This window comes from Salvelinus alpinus, chromosome 3 (assembly GCF_045679555.1).
Source record: "Salvelinus alpinus chromosome 3, SLU_Salpinus.1, whole genome shotgun sequence".
NCBI lineage: Eukaryota > Metazoa > Chordata > Actinopteri > Salmoniformes > Salmonidae > Salvelinus > Salvelinus alpinus.
The window spans coordinates 64121034-64137700 of NC_092088.1; the positions used below are offsets into that span (position 1 = coordinate 64121034).

The window sequence follows — 16667 nt, forward strand, 5'->3', positions numbered from 1 at the left end:
TCTGACGCTAAACTGTAACCCGTAACTGAAAAGCTAGCTAATCCAATAATGAATCACAATGGAAACATTTTGCCATTTCATAATTTATTTCAATACCAAAAATGCCTCAAAGCATTCAGATTCTGTTTTGCACACCTACCAAAAACAACATGCAGGAAAACGATGAAGCTCTCATTTCAAAGCTTTATCAAACACATCCCAAGAGGTAACAGATCCTAAGAAGTTGGCTTCAATGTGGAAAAATTTAGAAAAACAAACAAACATACAAGCCATAGCAGCGTGCAGCCGGTACTACTTAATTTAACCCCAAACAGTCTCTCATTTCTACTGAGGGTTTTGGAAGAGGCTGTGTGAAAACTACAGAAAGCAGCCAGAGCAGAGAGGAAGTAAAGCATGTTGACACGGCTGTTGGATAATGCAGTGTCTGCCCTGTGGGCCTACTGTACAGCCTGCTAACATCTCCAGTCCAACACACGTTGGCAATGGTGTAAGAGTAGAAAGGATAAGAGGTGTGTGTGTGTACACAAGCCTTGCCGTGGCTCCTCAGAGACAGTCCATTGTGACTGATGTGGCACTAGGACTAATCCCTTTTATGTGTAATGCCATTAAAGCACATTTCATTTTAATCACCACTACAAGCCTTATGACAAAGAACACCTTGTCAAATAAAGGGTGCAAACTCAGGGCAACATTGAAGATGAGGGACTCCACAATACATCATGGCTCTTCCTAAAATGCACATTTGTCTGCTGTTGCGGTTAAGAAAAGTGCAGCCTTCAGAGACCATTATATTAGTGGGTTGGGTAAATAGCTTGAGGATACACGCTACATACATGCTACATAATTGTTAGGCACTTCCTGCCTTTATGGATGACAAATAAATGTAGTCTAACATTTTGGGAACTGTAGGCTATAGACTGGCTCTAGATTTAGGTGGAAAGCACAGAGGATATTGGATATATTGATATGTAAAGTCTTCTTAAAATCCATACAATTTTAATACAACTTCAGAAAGGTTTCTTCAGAGAGTCCAAGCCCATAGTGGACTTTACGGCAGTAGTCTAAGCAATTGCCATATATGTTCGGAAGCTTTGTTTTTTTCAATACAGGAAGCCTTTTCTTTCAGTGTCAGGGTGCGAACAGAGCACAGCTCTTCCACCTTTCTTGTCTGGCTGTGTGAAATGTATCAAGAGCAGACAGCAAAAGCGAGAGCACTCCAAAGACTAATGCTTCGGCAGAGACATTAAGCATAGAACTAGATGGAAACAGAGATTACATCCTGGGAGTGACTTGAATAATAAAAACCTGTAGCACCTTCAAGGAGCATTTAAATAGTTTGGAAGGGTTTTGCATGCAGCCAGTCACGTACAGATTCGCCAGACACTCAATGTTCCTGGGTCAATTACCTAATTACCCGGTTTCAATCAAGGGCAGTGAATGAGAAACTACTAAACTACAGAAAAACGAAGTGCTATATGGAGGACCGGGTCATGAGTAGGAGTGGAGGGAGAAACAAATAGAACTGTTAGAATAGGAGTTTCTGGTCTCAGTGTAGGATAATGAAAATAAACAAATACCTACATCTAAATACCATAAGATCGAGCATAATTATATTTTAGTAAACACTAGCGTTTATTTACTACGGGCCTCCAGTTGAACGGGATAGCCTACTTGTCATGCATGGGTATACAGTACTAGTTAAAAAAGTTTGGACACACCAACTAATTCAAGGGTTTTTCTTTATTCTTACTATTTTCTACATTGTAGATGAGTAGTGAAGACATCAAAACTATGAAATAACACATATGGAATCATGTAGTAACCAATAAAGTGTTAAATCAAAATATATGTTATATTTGAGATTCTTCAAAGTAGCAAACCTTTGCCTTGATGACAGCTTTGCAAACTCTTGGCATTCTCTCAACCAACTGCATGAGGTAGTCACCTCAAATGCATTTAAATTAACAGGTGTGCCTTGTTGAAAGTTAATTTGTGGAATTTCCTTCCTTCTTAATGCGTTTGAGCCAATCAGTTGTGTTGTGACTGCAGATAGCCCTGTGGTAAAAGACCAAGTCCATATTATGGCAAGAACAGCTCAAATAAGCAAAGAGAAACGACAGTCCATCATTACTTTAAGACATGAAGGTCAGTAAATCCGGGAACATTAAGAACTTTCAAGTGCAGTCGCAAAAACTATCAAGCGCTATGATGAAACTGGCTCTCATGAGGCCAATCACAGGTAAGGAAGACCCAAAGTTACCCCCGATGCAGAGGATAAATTCATTAGAGTTAACTGCAACTCAGATTGCAGCCCAAATAAATGCTTCAGAGTTCAAGTAACAGGCACATCAACATCAACTGTTCAGAGGAGACTGCATGAAATCAGGCCTTCATAGTCCAATTGCTGCAAAGAAACCACTACTAAAAGGACACTTACTGGGACTATCATTTGTTTTTCAACAGGACAATGACCCAACACACCTACAGGCTGTGTAAGGGCTATTTGACCAAGAAGGAGAGTGATGGAGTGCTGCATCAGATGACCTAGCCTCCACAATCACCTGACCTCAATCCAATTTAGATGGTTTGCGATGAGTTGGACCGCAGAGTGAAGGAAAAGCAGCCAACAAGTGCACAGCATACGTGGAAACACATTCCTCATGAAGCTGGTTGAGAGAATGCCAAGCTGTCAAAGGGTGGCTACTTTCTAGAATCTCAAATATAAAATATATATTTGGATTTATTTAACACTTTATTTGGTTACTACATGATTCCATGTGTTATTTCACTATTATTCAACCATGTAGAAAATCGTAAAAATAAAGAAAAACCCTTGAATGAGTGTCCAAACTTTAAACTGGTACTGTATATACAGTTGAAGTCTGGAGTTTACATACACCTTAGCCAAAAACATTTAAACTCAGTTTCACAATTCCTGACATTTAATCCTAGTAAAGATTCCCTGTCTTAGGTCAGTTAGGATCACCACTTTATTTTAAGAATGTGAAATTCCAGAATAATAGTAGAGAGTGATTTATTTCAGCTTTTATTTCTTTCATCAACATTCCCAGAGGGTCAGAAGTTTACATACACTCAATTAGTATTTGGTAGCATTGCCTTCAAAAATTGTTTAACTTGGGTCAAACGTTTTGGGTAGACTTCCACAAGCTTCCCACAATAAGTTGGGTGAATGTTGGCCCATTCCTCCTGACAGAGCTGGTGTAACTGAGTCAGGTGTGTAGGCCTCATTGCTCGCACACACTTTTTCAGTTCTGCCCAAACATTTTCTATGGGATTGAGGTCAGGGCTTTGTGATGGCCACTCCAATACCTTGACTTTTTTGTCCTTAAGCCATTTTGCCACGACTTTGGAAGTATGCTTGGGGTCATTGTCCATTTGGAAGACCCATTTGCGACCAAGCTTTAACTTCCTGACTGATGTCTTGAGAAGTAACTTCAATATATCCACACAATTTTCCTCCCTCATGATGCCATCTATTTTGTGAAGTGCACCAGTCCCTCCTGCAGCAAAGCACCCCCACAACATGATGCTGCCACCCCTGTGCTTCACGGTTGGGATGGTGTTCTTCAGCTTGCAAGCAGCCCCCCTTTTACCTCCAAACATAACGATGGCCATTATGGCCAAATAGTTATATTTTTGCTTCATCAGACCAAAGGACATTTCTCCAAAAAGTACGATCTATGTCCCCATGTGCAGTTGAAAACCATAGTCTAGCTTTTTTATGGCGGTTTTGGAGCAGTGGCTTCTTCCTTGCTGAGCGGCCTTTCCGGTTATGTCGATATAGGACTCGTTTTACTGTGGATATAGATATTTTTGTATCAGTTTCCTCCAGCACCTTCATAAAGTCCTTTGCTGTTGTTCTGGGATTGATTTGGACTTTTCGCACCAAAGTACGTTCATCTCTAGGGGACAGAACGCGTCTCCTTCCTGAGCGGTATGACGGCTGCGTGGTCCCATGGTGTTTATACTTGCGTACTATTGTTTAAACAGATGAACATGGTACCTTCAGGCATTTGGAAATTGCTCCCAAGGATGAACCAGACTTGTGGAGGTCAACAATTTTTTTTCTGAGGTCTTAGCTGATTTCTTTTGATTTTTCCATGATGTCAATCAAAGAGGGCACTGAATTTGAAAGTACACCTCCAATTGACTCAAATGATGTCAATTAGCCTATCAGAAGCTTCTAAAGCCATGACATAATTTTCTGGAATTTCCCAAGCTGTTTCAAGACACAGTCAATTTAGTGTATGTAAACTTCTGACCCACTGGAATTGTGATACAGTGAATGACAAGTGAAATAATCTGTCTGTAAACAATTCTTGGAAACATTACTTGTGTCATGCACAAAGTAGATGTCCTAATAGACTTGCCAAAACTATAGTTTGTTAAAAATAAATTTGTGGAGTGGTTGAAAAACGAATTTTAATGATTCCAACCTAAGTGGATGTAAACCTCTGACTTCAACTGTATAGAGCCTTGCAAAAGTATTCAGACCCCTTGGACTTCTTCACATTTTATTGGGTTTCAAGTGAGATTAACATTAATTTAATTGTCATTTGTTTGTCAACAATCTACACAAAATACTCTGCAATGTCAAAGTGGAAGAAAATGTATACATTTTTTAAAATGAGGATTTAAGTTGAATTCCTCTCCCAGTGTCTAGTGTAAAGCAGGTTTTCCTCTAGGACAGAGGTTCTTAAGACTTTTAAGCTCGAGACCCAAATGTGAAATGTACTGTCCTCGAATGACCCAAATTAAGAAGAAATAGTGTATGATTCTAAATGTTTACTCATAACTCGTGACCCACCTCTCACATATTTAGGGCTCACTTTGGGTCCCAAAGCATCGTTCAAGAAACCCTGCTCTAGGATTTTGCCTGTGCTTAGCTCCTTCTCATCTCTTTTTATCCTGGAAAAACTCCAGTATTTGCCGATGACAAGTATACCCATACCATAATGCAGCCACCACCATGCTTAAAAATAAGGAGCCAGTTACTCAGTGATGTGTTGTGTTTACCCCAACTTAAGTATTACTTTAGTACCTTGTTGCATGTTTTGGAATATTTGTATTCTTTTCACTCTGTCATTTAGGTCATTATTGTAGTCACTACAATTGTAGAGTCACTACAATCACTACAATGATCAATCCTCAGTTCTCTCCCATCACAGACATTGAACTCTGTAACCGTTTAAAAATCATGAGCCTATATAGTCGCTGAATACTTCCGCAAAGATAGTATTCTGTGTAGAAAATACTTAAATCCATTTTAATCCCACTTTAACACAAAGTGTGAAGAAATACAAGGGGTCTATATACTTTTGCAAGACACTGTAAGGCAGGTACTCAACATGGAGGTTGGAACAAAGCAGAAAAAAATACTATAAAATGACAAGCAAGCACACTGTCACGTTCGTTTAGAGATGGATTGGACCAAGGTGCAGCGTGGTAGGCGTACATCTTTCTTTTATTTAAATGACACCGAAAAAACAACAAAATACAAAACGAACGTAAAGCTACATGCAGTGCAGAAAGCAACTACACACAAACAATATCCCACAAACTAAAGGTGGAAAAAAGGCTGCCTAAGTATGATCCCCAATCAGAGACAACGATAGACAGCTGCCTCTTATTGGGAACCATACCCGGCCAACAAAGAAATAGAAAAACTAGAATGCTCACCCAAATCACACCCTGACCAAACCAAATAGAGAAGATAAAAAGGCTCTCTAAGGTCAGGGAGTGACACACACTGACATAAGCCAAAACAATGTTTGTTCTACTGCTCATCACACAAATGCAGAATAAACACATTTTGTAGGTGAAAAAATATAATTGACTGGAACTGTTAACATATCCAATTAGTACAGTGTATTGGCTAATCCAGGCTAAACATCAATAGCATTAACTGCTAGCAAGTACCCCCTCCTGATGGTTCAAATTGATTTAATGTGTTAATTTCTCACTCTCAACCACAACTTTAAAGGTAGACTCAGTGACATGACGTAGATGCAGAAAGTAAACAGCATAATGGGTACATTTTCGCAACAACTAAGAGCGTTGAAGTGCAAGGCTCAACCTCTCCGCTATTTTGGTTCCGTGAATACCACGCTGTAACAGCGTGAATCGAACCCGTGCACATGCCCAGATACTGTGTGTGACTGAGAGCGAAGTGTTGCATCTCGCTCATCTCAATATCTGCGGTGTTGCTTGTGGCAACTTCATTTTGCTAAGTCTACCTTTAAGAAGTACAAATAAAAACAAGCATGGTCTGTGTTACCCATTGTCCTCAAAGTTATTAGTCTTGCAAAAACAATGCACAAAATGTTTTCTAATCCAAGTCTTAATTTTGGAAAGATCATCGGGGTGATAAATATGCAAAAAAGGGCATTACATTTTGAGGGCATTACATTGCAGATAAACATTGTTACATCAGATGTTATGAGACAAATGAAGGCAGTGTAAGAGCTATAGTTTTCATGATGCCCATTGTGTTTTCAGATTAGTGGATATGAAGGAAAGGAGACAACGAGAAGAGGATGCTACTTTAGAGTTAAGATGATGTGCCCTTGACAGCCACGAGTAAAATAATTGGACTCTGATCAAATAAGACCACCTCTTTCGATTTTGCTGCATAAATAGATTTAACATTGGACACAGAATTACTTTTCCACTGGAGCAACTCAAGTAAAGCAGCTACTTCAGTCAAGGGCACATTTCTTCAGCGTTCAAACCTGCTTGAAACCCTCACAGATCGAGAAGCAGTGAGTCCCACCCACTTTACACCCTGCCACCCTTGAGTGTCTCCTCTCGCTGTCAATTAGTGGTGGGAAGTCATGGAGGCGCAGGTGGGTTTTGTTGAGTAAACAGCGTCTAGGGCAGCCAGGTAGAGCTGCTTGATGGAGGAGGCCTCGTTGGTGCTGTGGACTGTGATGTCTCAGGAGAAAGGGAGTGCTCTAATTAAACCAGCAGCTGCTTTGCAAGTGTGTGTGTGTGTGTGTGTGTTGTGCGTGCGTGCGTGTCTGTGTGTATGCGCGCGCAGGTGTGTGTGTGTGCATGAATGGCGATACTATACTACCGGTCTGAGCCTATTATCTCTGGGCCGATCCTGCGCTTGTTGAACACCACATGCCTTTTTTGACATTGGCAAGGGGACAGCGTTTTTACCATAAATTATACACCGCTTACTGCCTGAAGGTAACAGATCAAAATACACAGTAAAGTAGACCTTGGTAGACAGTAGAGAAATAGAGGGTAAGATTGAGAGGACTACCCAGCTACCAAGCATAGCTATTCTGCACAGTAGTTGTAGAATATCTTGCCACTAATTGGCACAGAACAACTAACCACTCTTACGGCTCTATGCATAAGTGAACATAATATCAGGATTTGCATTCCAAGTATTGGGCCTATACAATTTTACGCTGCAATAGGCATGAATTATCATCCTTCTATCAAGAGCGATGTCGAAATGCTTCTCAATTAGACGCGGTCTGACCATTTACTTGAGCAGAGAAAGATAGTAGGGGCTGATCAATGAGGCTAAACTGTTGGGAGTGAAATTCCTACACGTAGCCTAGCTCTCAAACATCCCATCAGGCTTAGACTGAAGTCTGGAGACCTTCCCAGGATACACTGCGGCAGGCAGCAACAGTAACTTAGGCAGAATCTGGCTGTGCTGGGCTGTTGCTGCACACCAGTGGAGAATATTAAGAATCCTGAAGAGGGGTTGAGTTAAATGCGAAAGACACATTTCGGCTGAATGCATTCAGTGGTGCAACTGACTAGTTATCCCCTTTCTCCTGGTGGACTCCTTAGGCTGTCTGTACAGGGAGCTGCTTCTCCCTCCTCAGCCCTCTGTCTCAGTGGTCATCCTTCAAAAGCACCCCTTAGCACTTACAGCTCTGCAGAACAAAGCCTAGTGATGCATGTGTTTTTAAAGTTTACATTGCTAAAAAAAAAGAGAAAAAAAAGAGTGTCAATGTTGAAAAGCTTTGATGACAGCAGCTCTGCAATTTCCTGAAACAATCCATTGTTGTTTGCCCATCTATCAAGCCATCTGTCCATGAGCAAACACAAGACTAAATTCACTACACAAACTCAAAACAAAAAACGTGTAGAATAAAAGTTTTACAGTAATAAACAGTCATTAGGGTCTAGCCTGGAGTTGCATACCAATTTATAATCTATGCTCATCTCTTTTCAAACCAATTTCATTACACTTCCTGTGAATGATTGAGAAAACCAAACAAACACATCTTGTGAATTCCAATTACAGTGCCTAGTGGGGCTACACACCCCTTGCACTGTCTCCACATTTTGCTGCCTTAAAAATGACATCAAAACATTTATTACATTAGATTTTTTAGCCCTACAGATGTAGTACACAACCTACTCCACACTTCCAAAGTGAAAGAAGAATTAGTTGTGCAAAGTTGGTAGAATCTTATTCAAAATGATTCACAGCTGTAATGGCTGCCAAAGGTGCTTCCACCAACTATTAACTCTGGGGTGTGAAGACATACACAATCAAGGCACCATGGTTTTTTATTTTGTATTCATTTAGAAAATGCTATCTAATTCTTTCACTTTGGAGATGTGGAGTAGGTTGTGTACATCAGTAGCAAAACAATTCGAATTCTAGATCTAAAATGTGCATGGGGGGAGTTGTAAAAATTATTTAACTTCGAAAAGCAAATCAAAGTTTCTTGTAAATAAATCCTTTGATTTTACCATATTTGACCGCAGAGTGAAATGTTGAATAGGTTTTGTAGATTTTTAGGAAAAAACACATTTATTCCCTTTTTAGATTTCATTTTAAGGCAGCATAATGTGATAACTGTGCAAGGGGTGTGTAGACTTTCACTAGTGACTGTATAACTGAAGAATATTTGATTTGGGAGGCGTCGGCAAAGTAACTTGAGTCTACTTCAGGTGAGCAGGAACTAAGAAAATAAGTCCTATAGATTTATGATACGCACTTTTACTCTGACTACATATGTAGCAGATTTTTTTAAAATTCTCTATAGGTCTGGATATACATCCAACATAATATCGGTGTCAGCTTCTCGAGGTCAACAGTACAACTCCACAGGTCCATATGCCTGTGTTTATAGGCTCATTACACCCGCAGGCGCTATAAAAGATGCTCTGACACGCAGCTGCTACACAAGCTGCCAACACCTGCTAGACTGTAAATGTTTTAAAAAACATGTTTAAATAAAGACCGGCAGCACCTTGGTCCAGACTTGCTGCTTTCATCTTTAGATGGAATGCGATTCAGAAAGGAAATAGGAATCACTAATGTAGATATGGCGTGTCCCTGCATGGCCAGTCAGGAACGATTAGCTCCTCTGCAGGTCGGCCCGCCAGTGAGCCAGTCTAATGAGTTTCACCCTGACGCACCTCACTTTGTCCACGCTCCATCAACACAAATGTTGTCCGCTTAGCAGCAGTAGAGACCTGGTCTGTTCTGCCCTGCCGGCCCCCTGGCCTCCAACCACAGAGAAGAAAAGGTTAACATGGTCCAGGCTATTGATATGGAGCGTATGCGGTCAGAGTGCAGAGTGCAGAGGCGCGAGACAGTGCAATATTGATGAGGGTTTTCTGAGGATGTAGTCATGTTACAGGAGCATGCAGAGGGCTGAGAAGGAGCTGGGAGAGGGCCAAGGGGCTTCTTTCCATTATTTATTTACACCAAATCAGCTTCATACTGAACTTAATCAATAATGGAACTTACACACATTGGTTCATCACGAGTCGCCACATCTGAGCTGATTCCGGCTGTTTCTCCTAATAGCACATCAGCTTGGAACTGCTTTTACTAATGCAGCACCGTACTTGCGGTGGACATATTTGAGTGTCTGTTGACAAATAATTTACCTTCACTTAACCCCTTACACTCGTGGGAATTTGTCTATATGGATAGGGCTAAATTGAAATGTTTCTTACAAAATAAATATGGAAAGTACATGCATAACCATGGTAGCAAATATAAGGTTAGACTAAAGGTGAGGACAACAGTTCACCTGACTAGACTGAATCTGAACTTTACACTTGATTTCATGTGCATTTTACATGTACTTTGCTTCGCCACATTTATTGCTAACAAAATCTGAAAATACTCACATTCAGTAACATGGTAAGAACATTCTTGGAAAATATGGGGTAGGTGCAACACGAGACAAAACAATTACAAGGGTTTGAGTGAGAGGTCTAACAGGTGTTTCCAATTGGACATGCACCTCTCCAAAGTGTGCACAGTTCCAAAGTAATTCCAATGCACTTTTATGACTCAAAGAAGAGTCTTCACCTATAAGGTGTTTTTGTGGCTCTGCTAGCTGTGCCATTGAGGAACTACAGCAAGCACACTTGTAGTTGTTTTGATTGGAACACAACCCTGCTTCCCCGCCTTTACACAATTACTGTTGTTTACGCAATCCAAAAACGGTACATTATTAAATCGCAATCTGGGTCAGGTGGGCATCATTTGAAAGCTTGTTCTATTGCCAGCATGACTAGCAAAATACAATCTTACAGTGTTAGGCTTTCACAAGGCAAGTGCATTCAGCTGCGTGGTCCACTGCAAATTGTGTTCACAGTACAACAAACATTAGCTCATTGTGTTCAGGATAACCCAGAGTATAAGCCATGTCATCTTGTAACTGTACATCAAACATTGTGATCATAAATGTTGACACTGTATATTACATGAGTTTTATGATATGGAAATTTAAATTACACATTTGGACTCGGGTGTTTGGCTTACTTGTATGACGTCAAAGCGGTATTTATTATTATCCTCAATGTACTGGATCATCTTCCAAAATACATTGAGTCCTGGTAATTTACAGCATTTCCTTCACTCAGGAAACAAAAAAGGTGCAAAAGTTGCCCAATTACCAGCAGGGGTCAACTTCTTGTTGCACGTGCAGCGCTGAAGTTCAGACCGGCTGTCAGTCCAAAAAAATACAGAGCGGTGAAGCGGCGACCCTCAGCTCTGACGTCATGTATAGCATGTTAGTGTACAGCCACTGCATTCCAATTTAGGCGCTTATTGGTGTCCAAATCTGCCATGTTCAAGTCATAAACGGGTATGAGTGTAAAGGGCGACCGTGCCATATCATAGCCAAGTACTCAGAGTCATCATGACCGCAAAACAGCAGAACAAAAGAGAATAGTCATCCAAATTAATATCTTCCGGAGAAACCCAGAAATCAATGGCGATCACGTTCGCTTCCATAATTTTCTTCCTCCCTGTTCTGTAACATTAGGTAGCTCTGGCAGCCAAGGCAGGCCGTTTCAGCCTCGCTGGCTCCAATCTTCTCCCCCCGCGCCAGCCACATGCTAAATGGGGAGGCTTTATGCAGCCTGCCACAAACGGCACATACATCAATGGGAGAGCCGCGACCTGCCTGGCACCAGCCTGCATCTCTGCTGCCTCCTCCACCGTGGGACAAAGGCCTGGGTTTTGTGTGTGCCGCAGTCCAGGTTCCACCTGAGAGGGCAGACAGAGGGGACCCAGCCACCCTGAAAATAGGTCACTTTGAGGAGTGGCGTTCCATGACCGGCAGAGAATCTGTCCGCCCGCCTGGGCTGGGAGCCGCTTAAACAGGACAAATGGTGCGAGGCTACTGTAGGATGGGGGATGTGGAGGAGGAGGAAGTGAAGCTGGAGGAATGGGAAAAGGACACCCTCATTGCTTTTGAGAGTGTGTGAAAGTGGCTTTGCAGTAGTGAAGTCAAAGCAACTCTGAACTGTGGCGTGCCTCCATAGAAACCAGTACAGCAAGGCGAATGTTTTGTTCGCCACGCTGTACTGCTGAAGTCTCAGTGGAAAAGGCCAGTCTTGAAGGTGTCTCACAATGACCCTAATCTACTGGATGCCTAAGTCAGTCAGAAAGTTGAGAAGTGTGCAGGGAGAAGTGTTCACAGAAATAATTTAATTTCAGGTGTTTGAGCAGAGTGCTGCTAGAAATCAATGTACATTTATATGTCAAAATATACAGTATTGACTTACTTCACATGACTTTTCCCTCCCAACTTCGAAATCGAAGGGCAGCTCAGTAAGTATACACTGCAGTGTGAAAGTGAGTGTAGAAATTCAAGCGTCAGTCAAATGGTGTTACTGGATGGACATTGACCACAAAGTGAAACTCGAATGTACATAATATTAAAATGTTAATTTCCATGATTAGCTAGTCTAACTCGTATCAAGTAGGCGTACATCAATGTAAATGTATGGTGTCTAATTCTGATTAAAACCTGTAAGACAATTCCAATTTCTAAGACCCTGTTTGAATCTATCTGCTTGTGTTGGGCATGTCAATTAATATTGTGAAACTACAGTAATCTGTCAACATTTGTCTTCCTTATTGAGGACATTTTTTTTTTTTAAAGTGGTGCTTCAAAACACATCTTGTCCCAAAATTACTCAGCTAGATCTTAATTTTTGCTCTTACAAAGAAAAAGTGGCAAAGGCACCCATTTTCTCTGCAGTGTTGTCACTGAAAATTGCACACAATTTTAAACAATCAACGAAAAAGCAGTATCTGCAGAAAGAGAACCATTGTGTTTCTTCTTCATTTTACATTACTGGAAGTGCATAAACACACATCTTATCCCTCCCCCACCTGTCCTTGTATTGTCACAATGTAACACCTGTATTTCTAGCCCTCCATTGATTAATACGATTGCTGCAGTCAAAGCACTTTAAAAAGCATACATTATTCATTTTGTGGTATATTCTTCTCATTTGCAAGATAACACAGCTCACGAAGAAACAAACATAACCTTCCAGAAGTATGGTATTGGTTTTCTTTCACCAAATCATGTTGTTTTCTTAATCCATAAATTATTCAAGCTCAACTGAAAATTCAAGTACAAATATAAATGTACAAAAAGGTTCCCGTAAATGAATTACGCTGCTCCTACAGCATAACTGTTACGTATGTGCTGTTGATACATTCTAGCCTATGTATCCTGCTTGGGAATAACACTTGCAGAATCCTCATACACATATCGTTAATGCAGATTAGAAAATCTATCCTTCACCCCTAGTATGAATTCGCTATCCTCCTGAAAATGTGGGTCTAAAAAGAGTGAGCAAACTCCCTCAAAACGTTTTTCATTCTATAATTCTAAAGTTTCTGCTGCTTTATTTCATTTGTTTACCCACCATAACTGCTCACATAACAGGTACGCGCAATCAGCCAGTCAACAACACACTAACCATACCGTACTGCCACAAATTGAAGCTCTTACCCGAAATACAGTAGCCACTAACATTACCGCCATGGATGTATACAACTAGAAAACAGAAAGACCAGCACACTTGACCTAACTAAGGGATGCACTATCGGGGTGAGTTTCACTTTAACAGCCAGAGATACAGCAGACATTGAGTGTCCAACACTTGAGTGGGCGAAAAATTGGGAAGTGGGTGGTGTTATTCTCCAGCTGAGCCTGAGGTGAAATTCCACTTGAACGATAAAGGAATTTACAGTGGAACAGCTTGAGTGAGCGCTCAAATCTCTTGACAGAGGATTATATTCAAATGTATCAGCTTTCAAAACACCTCCCCTAAGGTAGATGGGAACCTCATCAGGGTTCTGGGGATTGAGGATCAATTGGAAAGAACAGTTCAGATGCAGAATGAGAAGTGGAAACCGGGAGAGACTAGTTCAGCTGAGGACAGTCATTTTCTTGTTGAATGTACCGTAGACATGAAGTAAGACAGAATCATAACAGAGGTGCATTCGCTGACAATTCTAGAATTAAGATCCTGGAGGAAGGGCAGAACTTAATCTCTGCCATCAATACAACTATAAAGTATGAGGACATTTAGGCCATAGAACCAACCCGAGTAACTTGAGCTTTTCTTTGTGAATACATTGTGGTTATTATCCATGTACAATTAATTTCCTTCCTACTTCAAAATATTACTAGTTGAGAAATTGGACTGGCAATAGGCTCAACATATTGTTACGCACCCGAGAGGATCGCCTCAATTTTATGTATGTACTGTTGTCTCTGGCTGGAGCAGTTTTACACGCATTTTTTAAATCTAATTAATTTGAAATCAAACTCAAATCAAATCCAAGAAGGTTACCTTGTCGGCGTCCACTTTGCCCTTGACGAACTCGGACCTCCAGAACTGCAGGGCCTGGTCCAGAGTGAGGCCGATGCCCTTGAGGAACAGTCCGTACTGCATGCGCCCGCCGTGGCGGAGGTGGTGGCTGTCCCTCAACCCCCGGTGGAGCTGCCTCATGCACAGGGGGTAGGACTTGGCCGATAGCTAGAGGAAGAGACATTAACATATGCAGGCAAAAGGCAAGTCAACTATCTCACTCTACCATGGCAGTAATGCAATCAACAAGCTGCATGGAATTAACCATTTCCTCCACCAATGACTCCATATTCCATATTTTATTTTTGCTCTATGAAAGCACAGATATGCAGCCAGTTTGTTATGTCATCTGCGATATCCTAATCCAGACTAAGCTAAAAATGTATCTAGGCCTGGCTTCCGTATCACTTAAAGCTGCGGTGGTACTGTGAAATAAATACAGCTCAATATCATGTAAATAAAGCACATGCACCTCTACACAATTGCCTTCCTGTAAACTTTCCTATCTTGTTCCATGTTCCCATTTTATTTTTAATGCCCTCACCATAGCACAGAGATGTAATGAAAAGTTCGTTATAAATAAAACATATTATTAATGGCTGATAAGGAGGAACGCTGATTTAGCAGACCAGCGGGAGAGAGGAGTTGCGGTGCCTGTCTAGCCCAGCCGTCTGGGGATCACAAGGTCCTGTATTAGCCACTCTTAGCTCAAGGCCAACATCACAGGTGCCGATCAGAGGTAGAAAATAAAATATATATCCAAGGCCACAGACTTTTAATTCTGGTAGCAGAAGTCTACTACTGTGAGGTTGGAGACAGCACCAGTTATCATCAGGTTTACCAATCTTTTGAGCACAACGTCACAAAGAGCTTAAAGCCCTCAGGTCTCAGTCTCATTCGTCCACACGACAGGACCAAGTAGTAGAGGAAAGTCTGGCCAGTAGAGCAGACAAAAGCTGCTTTCCTGATCGACGGATAGCCTTGGTTTATTATCCATTTCCTGCTCACCTTCATGCCATTCCTGCGTCAGCACACCTAGAAAGAATGCTGTGATTTTGCAAAAATGTAGTACTAAATATGTTTTGCATAGAAAGAGAAAACAAAACATTGTGTGGGTGACATTTCCTGTTGTATTGGGGGCAGGGAACGTTTCATTCTGAATGCAAACATTTGGAGTCGAGTCCGTTGATTGAACGGAAATGTTGTTGTTTATGCACCAGATCGTAAAAGGGCTTCTAATTTGATACATTACTTCCGTTGACGGCGATTAAATACAAGGAAAATCTGAAGGACGAAATTAGCATTTGCTGACGAGCCACTTAATTGGAACAGCAGTGGTCTCTGAAATGGAGAAAGTGAAGAATGCACAGTGAGGCTGAGCTGAGCTGTGGCCTAGGTCAGTTTAACTGCCCCTATGAGAGACCACAATGGTTCATTAAAAACCCCTTCGGAATCCCTTCTGAATGTCCATGTAGACAACGGCTGTGTCGCTAATGCAAAGACATTAGGTATGAAATTTGAGCGCTTCTGCCTTTCAAACAGTAATCCTTGTGAAGACTGAAGAGACAATTTGCCAAAACTTATAAGCATGACATGACCCTGTGCATTCAATAGACAAGAATTTAAAAAGGACTCTAAGACTGTGTGCGAAATAGCTACTTGTTTGTGATCCTAAGGAGGTCTTAGTATGGGAAAGCAGCGATGTAGTGGTAATAAAACAGTAAACGCTGACCTCGGTTCGCAGTGAGTAAAGAAACACTCCCTATACTGTTTATGCATTTTTCCCGTAAAAGGCGTTTACCCTCCACTACTGATGGAAACATACAGTATGGACCAATACTGAGATACTCTAGCAGCACTTCTGTCCACCTATGACCGTTTACATTTCTGTTCTGATATATTCAACATCCTCCATCTTACTTGTCATCCCTAGTATAAATGTGCCCTTTGTGTTTCAATGCATACTCACCGGATCGATCTGCTCCAAAGAAATTTTCCCAATACTCTTCTGTATGCTGTAGTCCTGACCCACGTAAGCATGGCTACAAGGACAGAAATGGACCAACAAGAGAGGGGCAAAGAGAAAATAGATGACTCCTGTCTATAACAATAGGTCCAGATAAATAACACAGTCATGAGCCTACAAAGTGCTACAGCAGGACATGGTTACATGGTTAGGGATCAGAGTCCATGATAACAAGCTTACTCTCCGCAGTCCTCATAGAAAGTTATAATTGTGCACTATACAGAAATTAAGTCTAACTTATTTCATTGAATGGTGGATTGCAGAGACAAATGCCCTTTCATTTGGGAAATAAGTCCCAAATGGAAATGTTCAATGTTTCTCAAATAAAGTATGGGGACCAGTGACCATGTTTCTGGAATAAGTCAAAAGTTATATTCTTCCTGCATGTTCTGCAGTTGTATCCATTTCTATTGTCCCTCCCAGCAAAATGTTACATTGGTCAAGATAAATCCCATTGATCGATATCTGTGTGATTGATTTACCAGTGCCTGACATT

At 41.1% G+C, this 16667-nt stretch overlaps 1 protein-coding gene across 1 annotated transcript in view; it reads right to left on the reverse strand.

Annotated features, from left to right (window-relative positions):
• Positions 1–16667, reverse strand: part of prim2 (DNA primase subunit 2) — a 108411-nt gene that overhangs the window by 22438 nt on the left and 69306 nt on the right. Inside the window, exons 9-10 of the mRNA XM_071393675.1 lie at positions 16115–16187; positions 14128–14313 (exon numbers count right to left, since the gene is read on the reverse strand). Of these exons, the coding sequence (XP_071249776.1) occupies positions 14128–14313; positions 16115–16187 (259 nt within the window). The remainder of the gene's footprint in view (positions 1–14127; positions 14314–16114; positions 16188–16667) is intronic.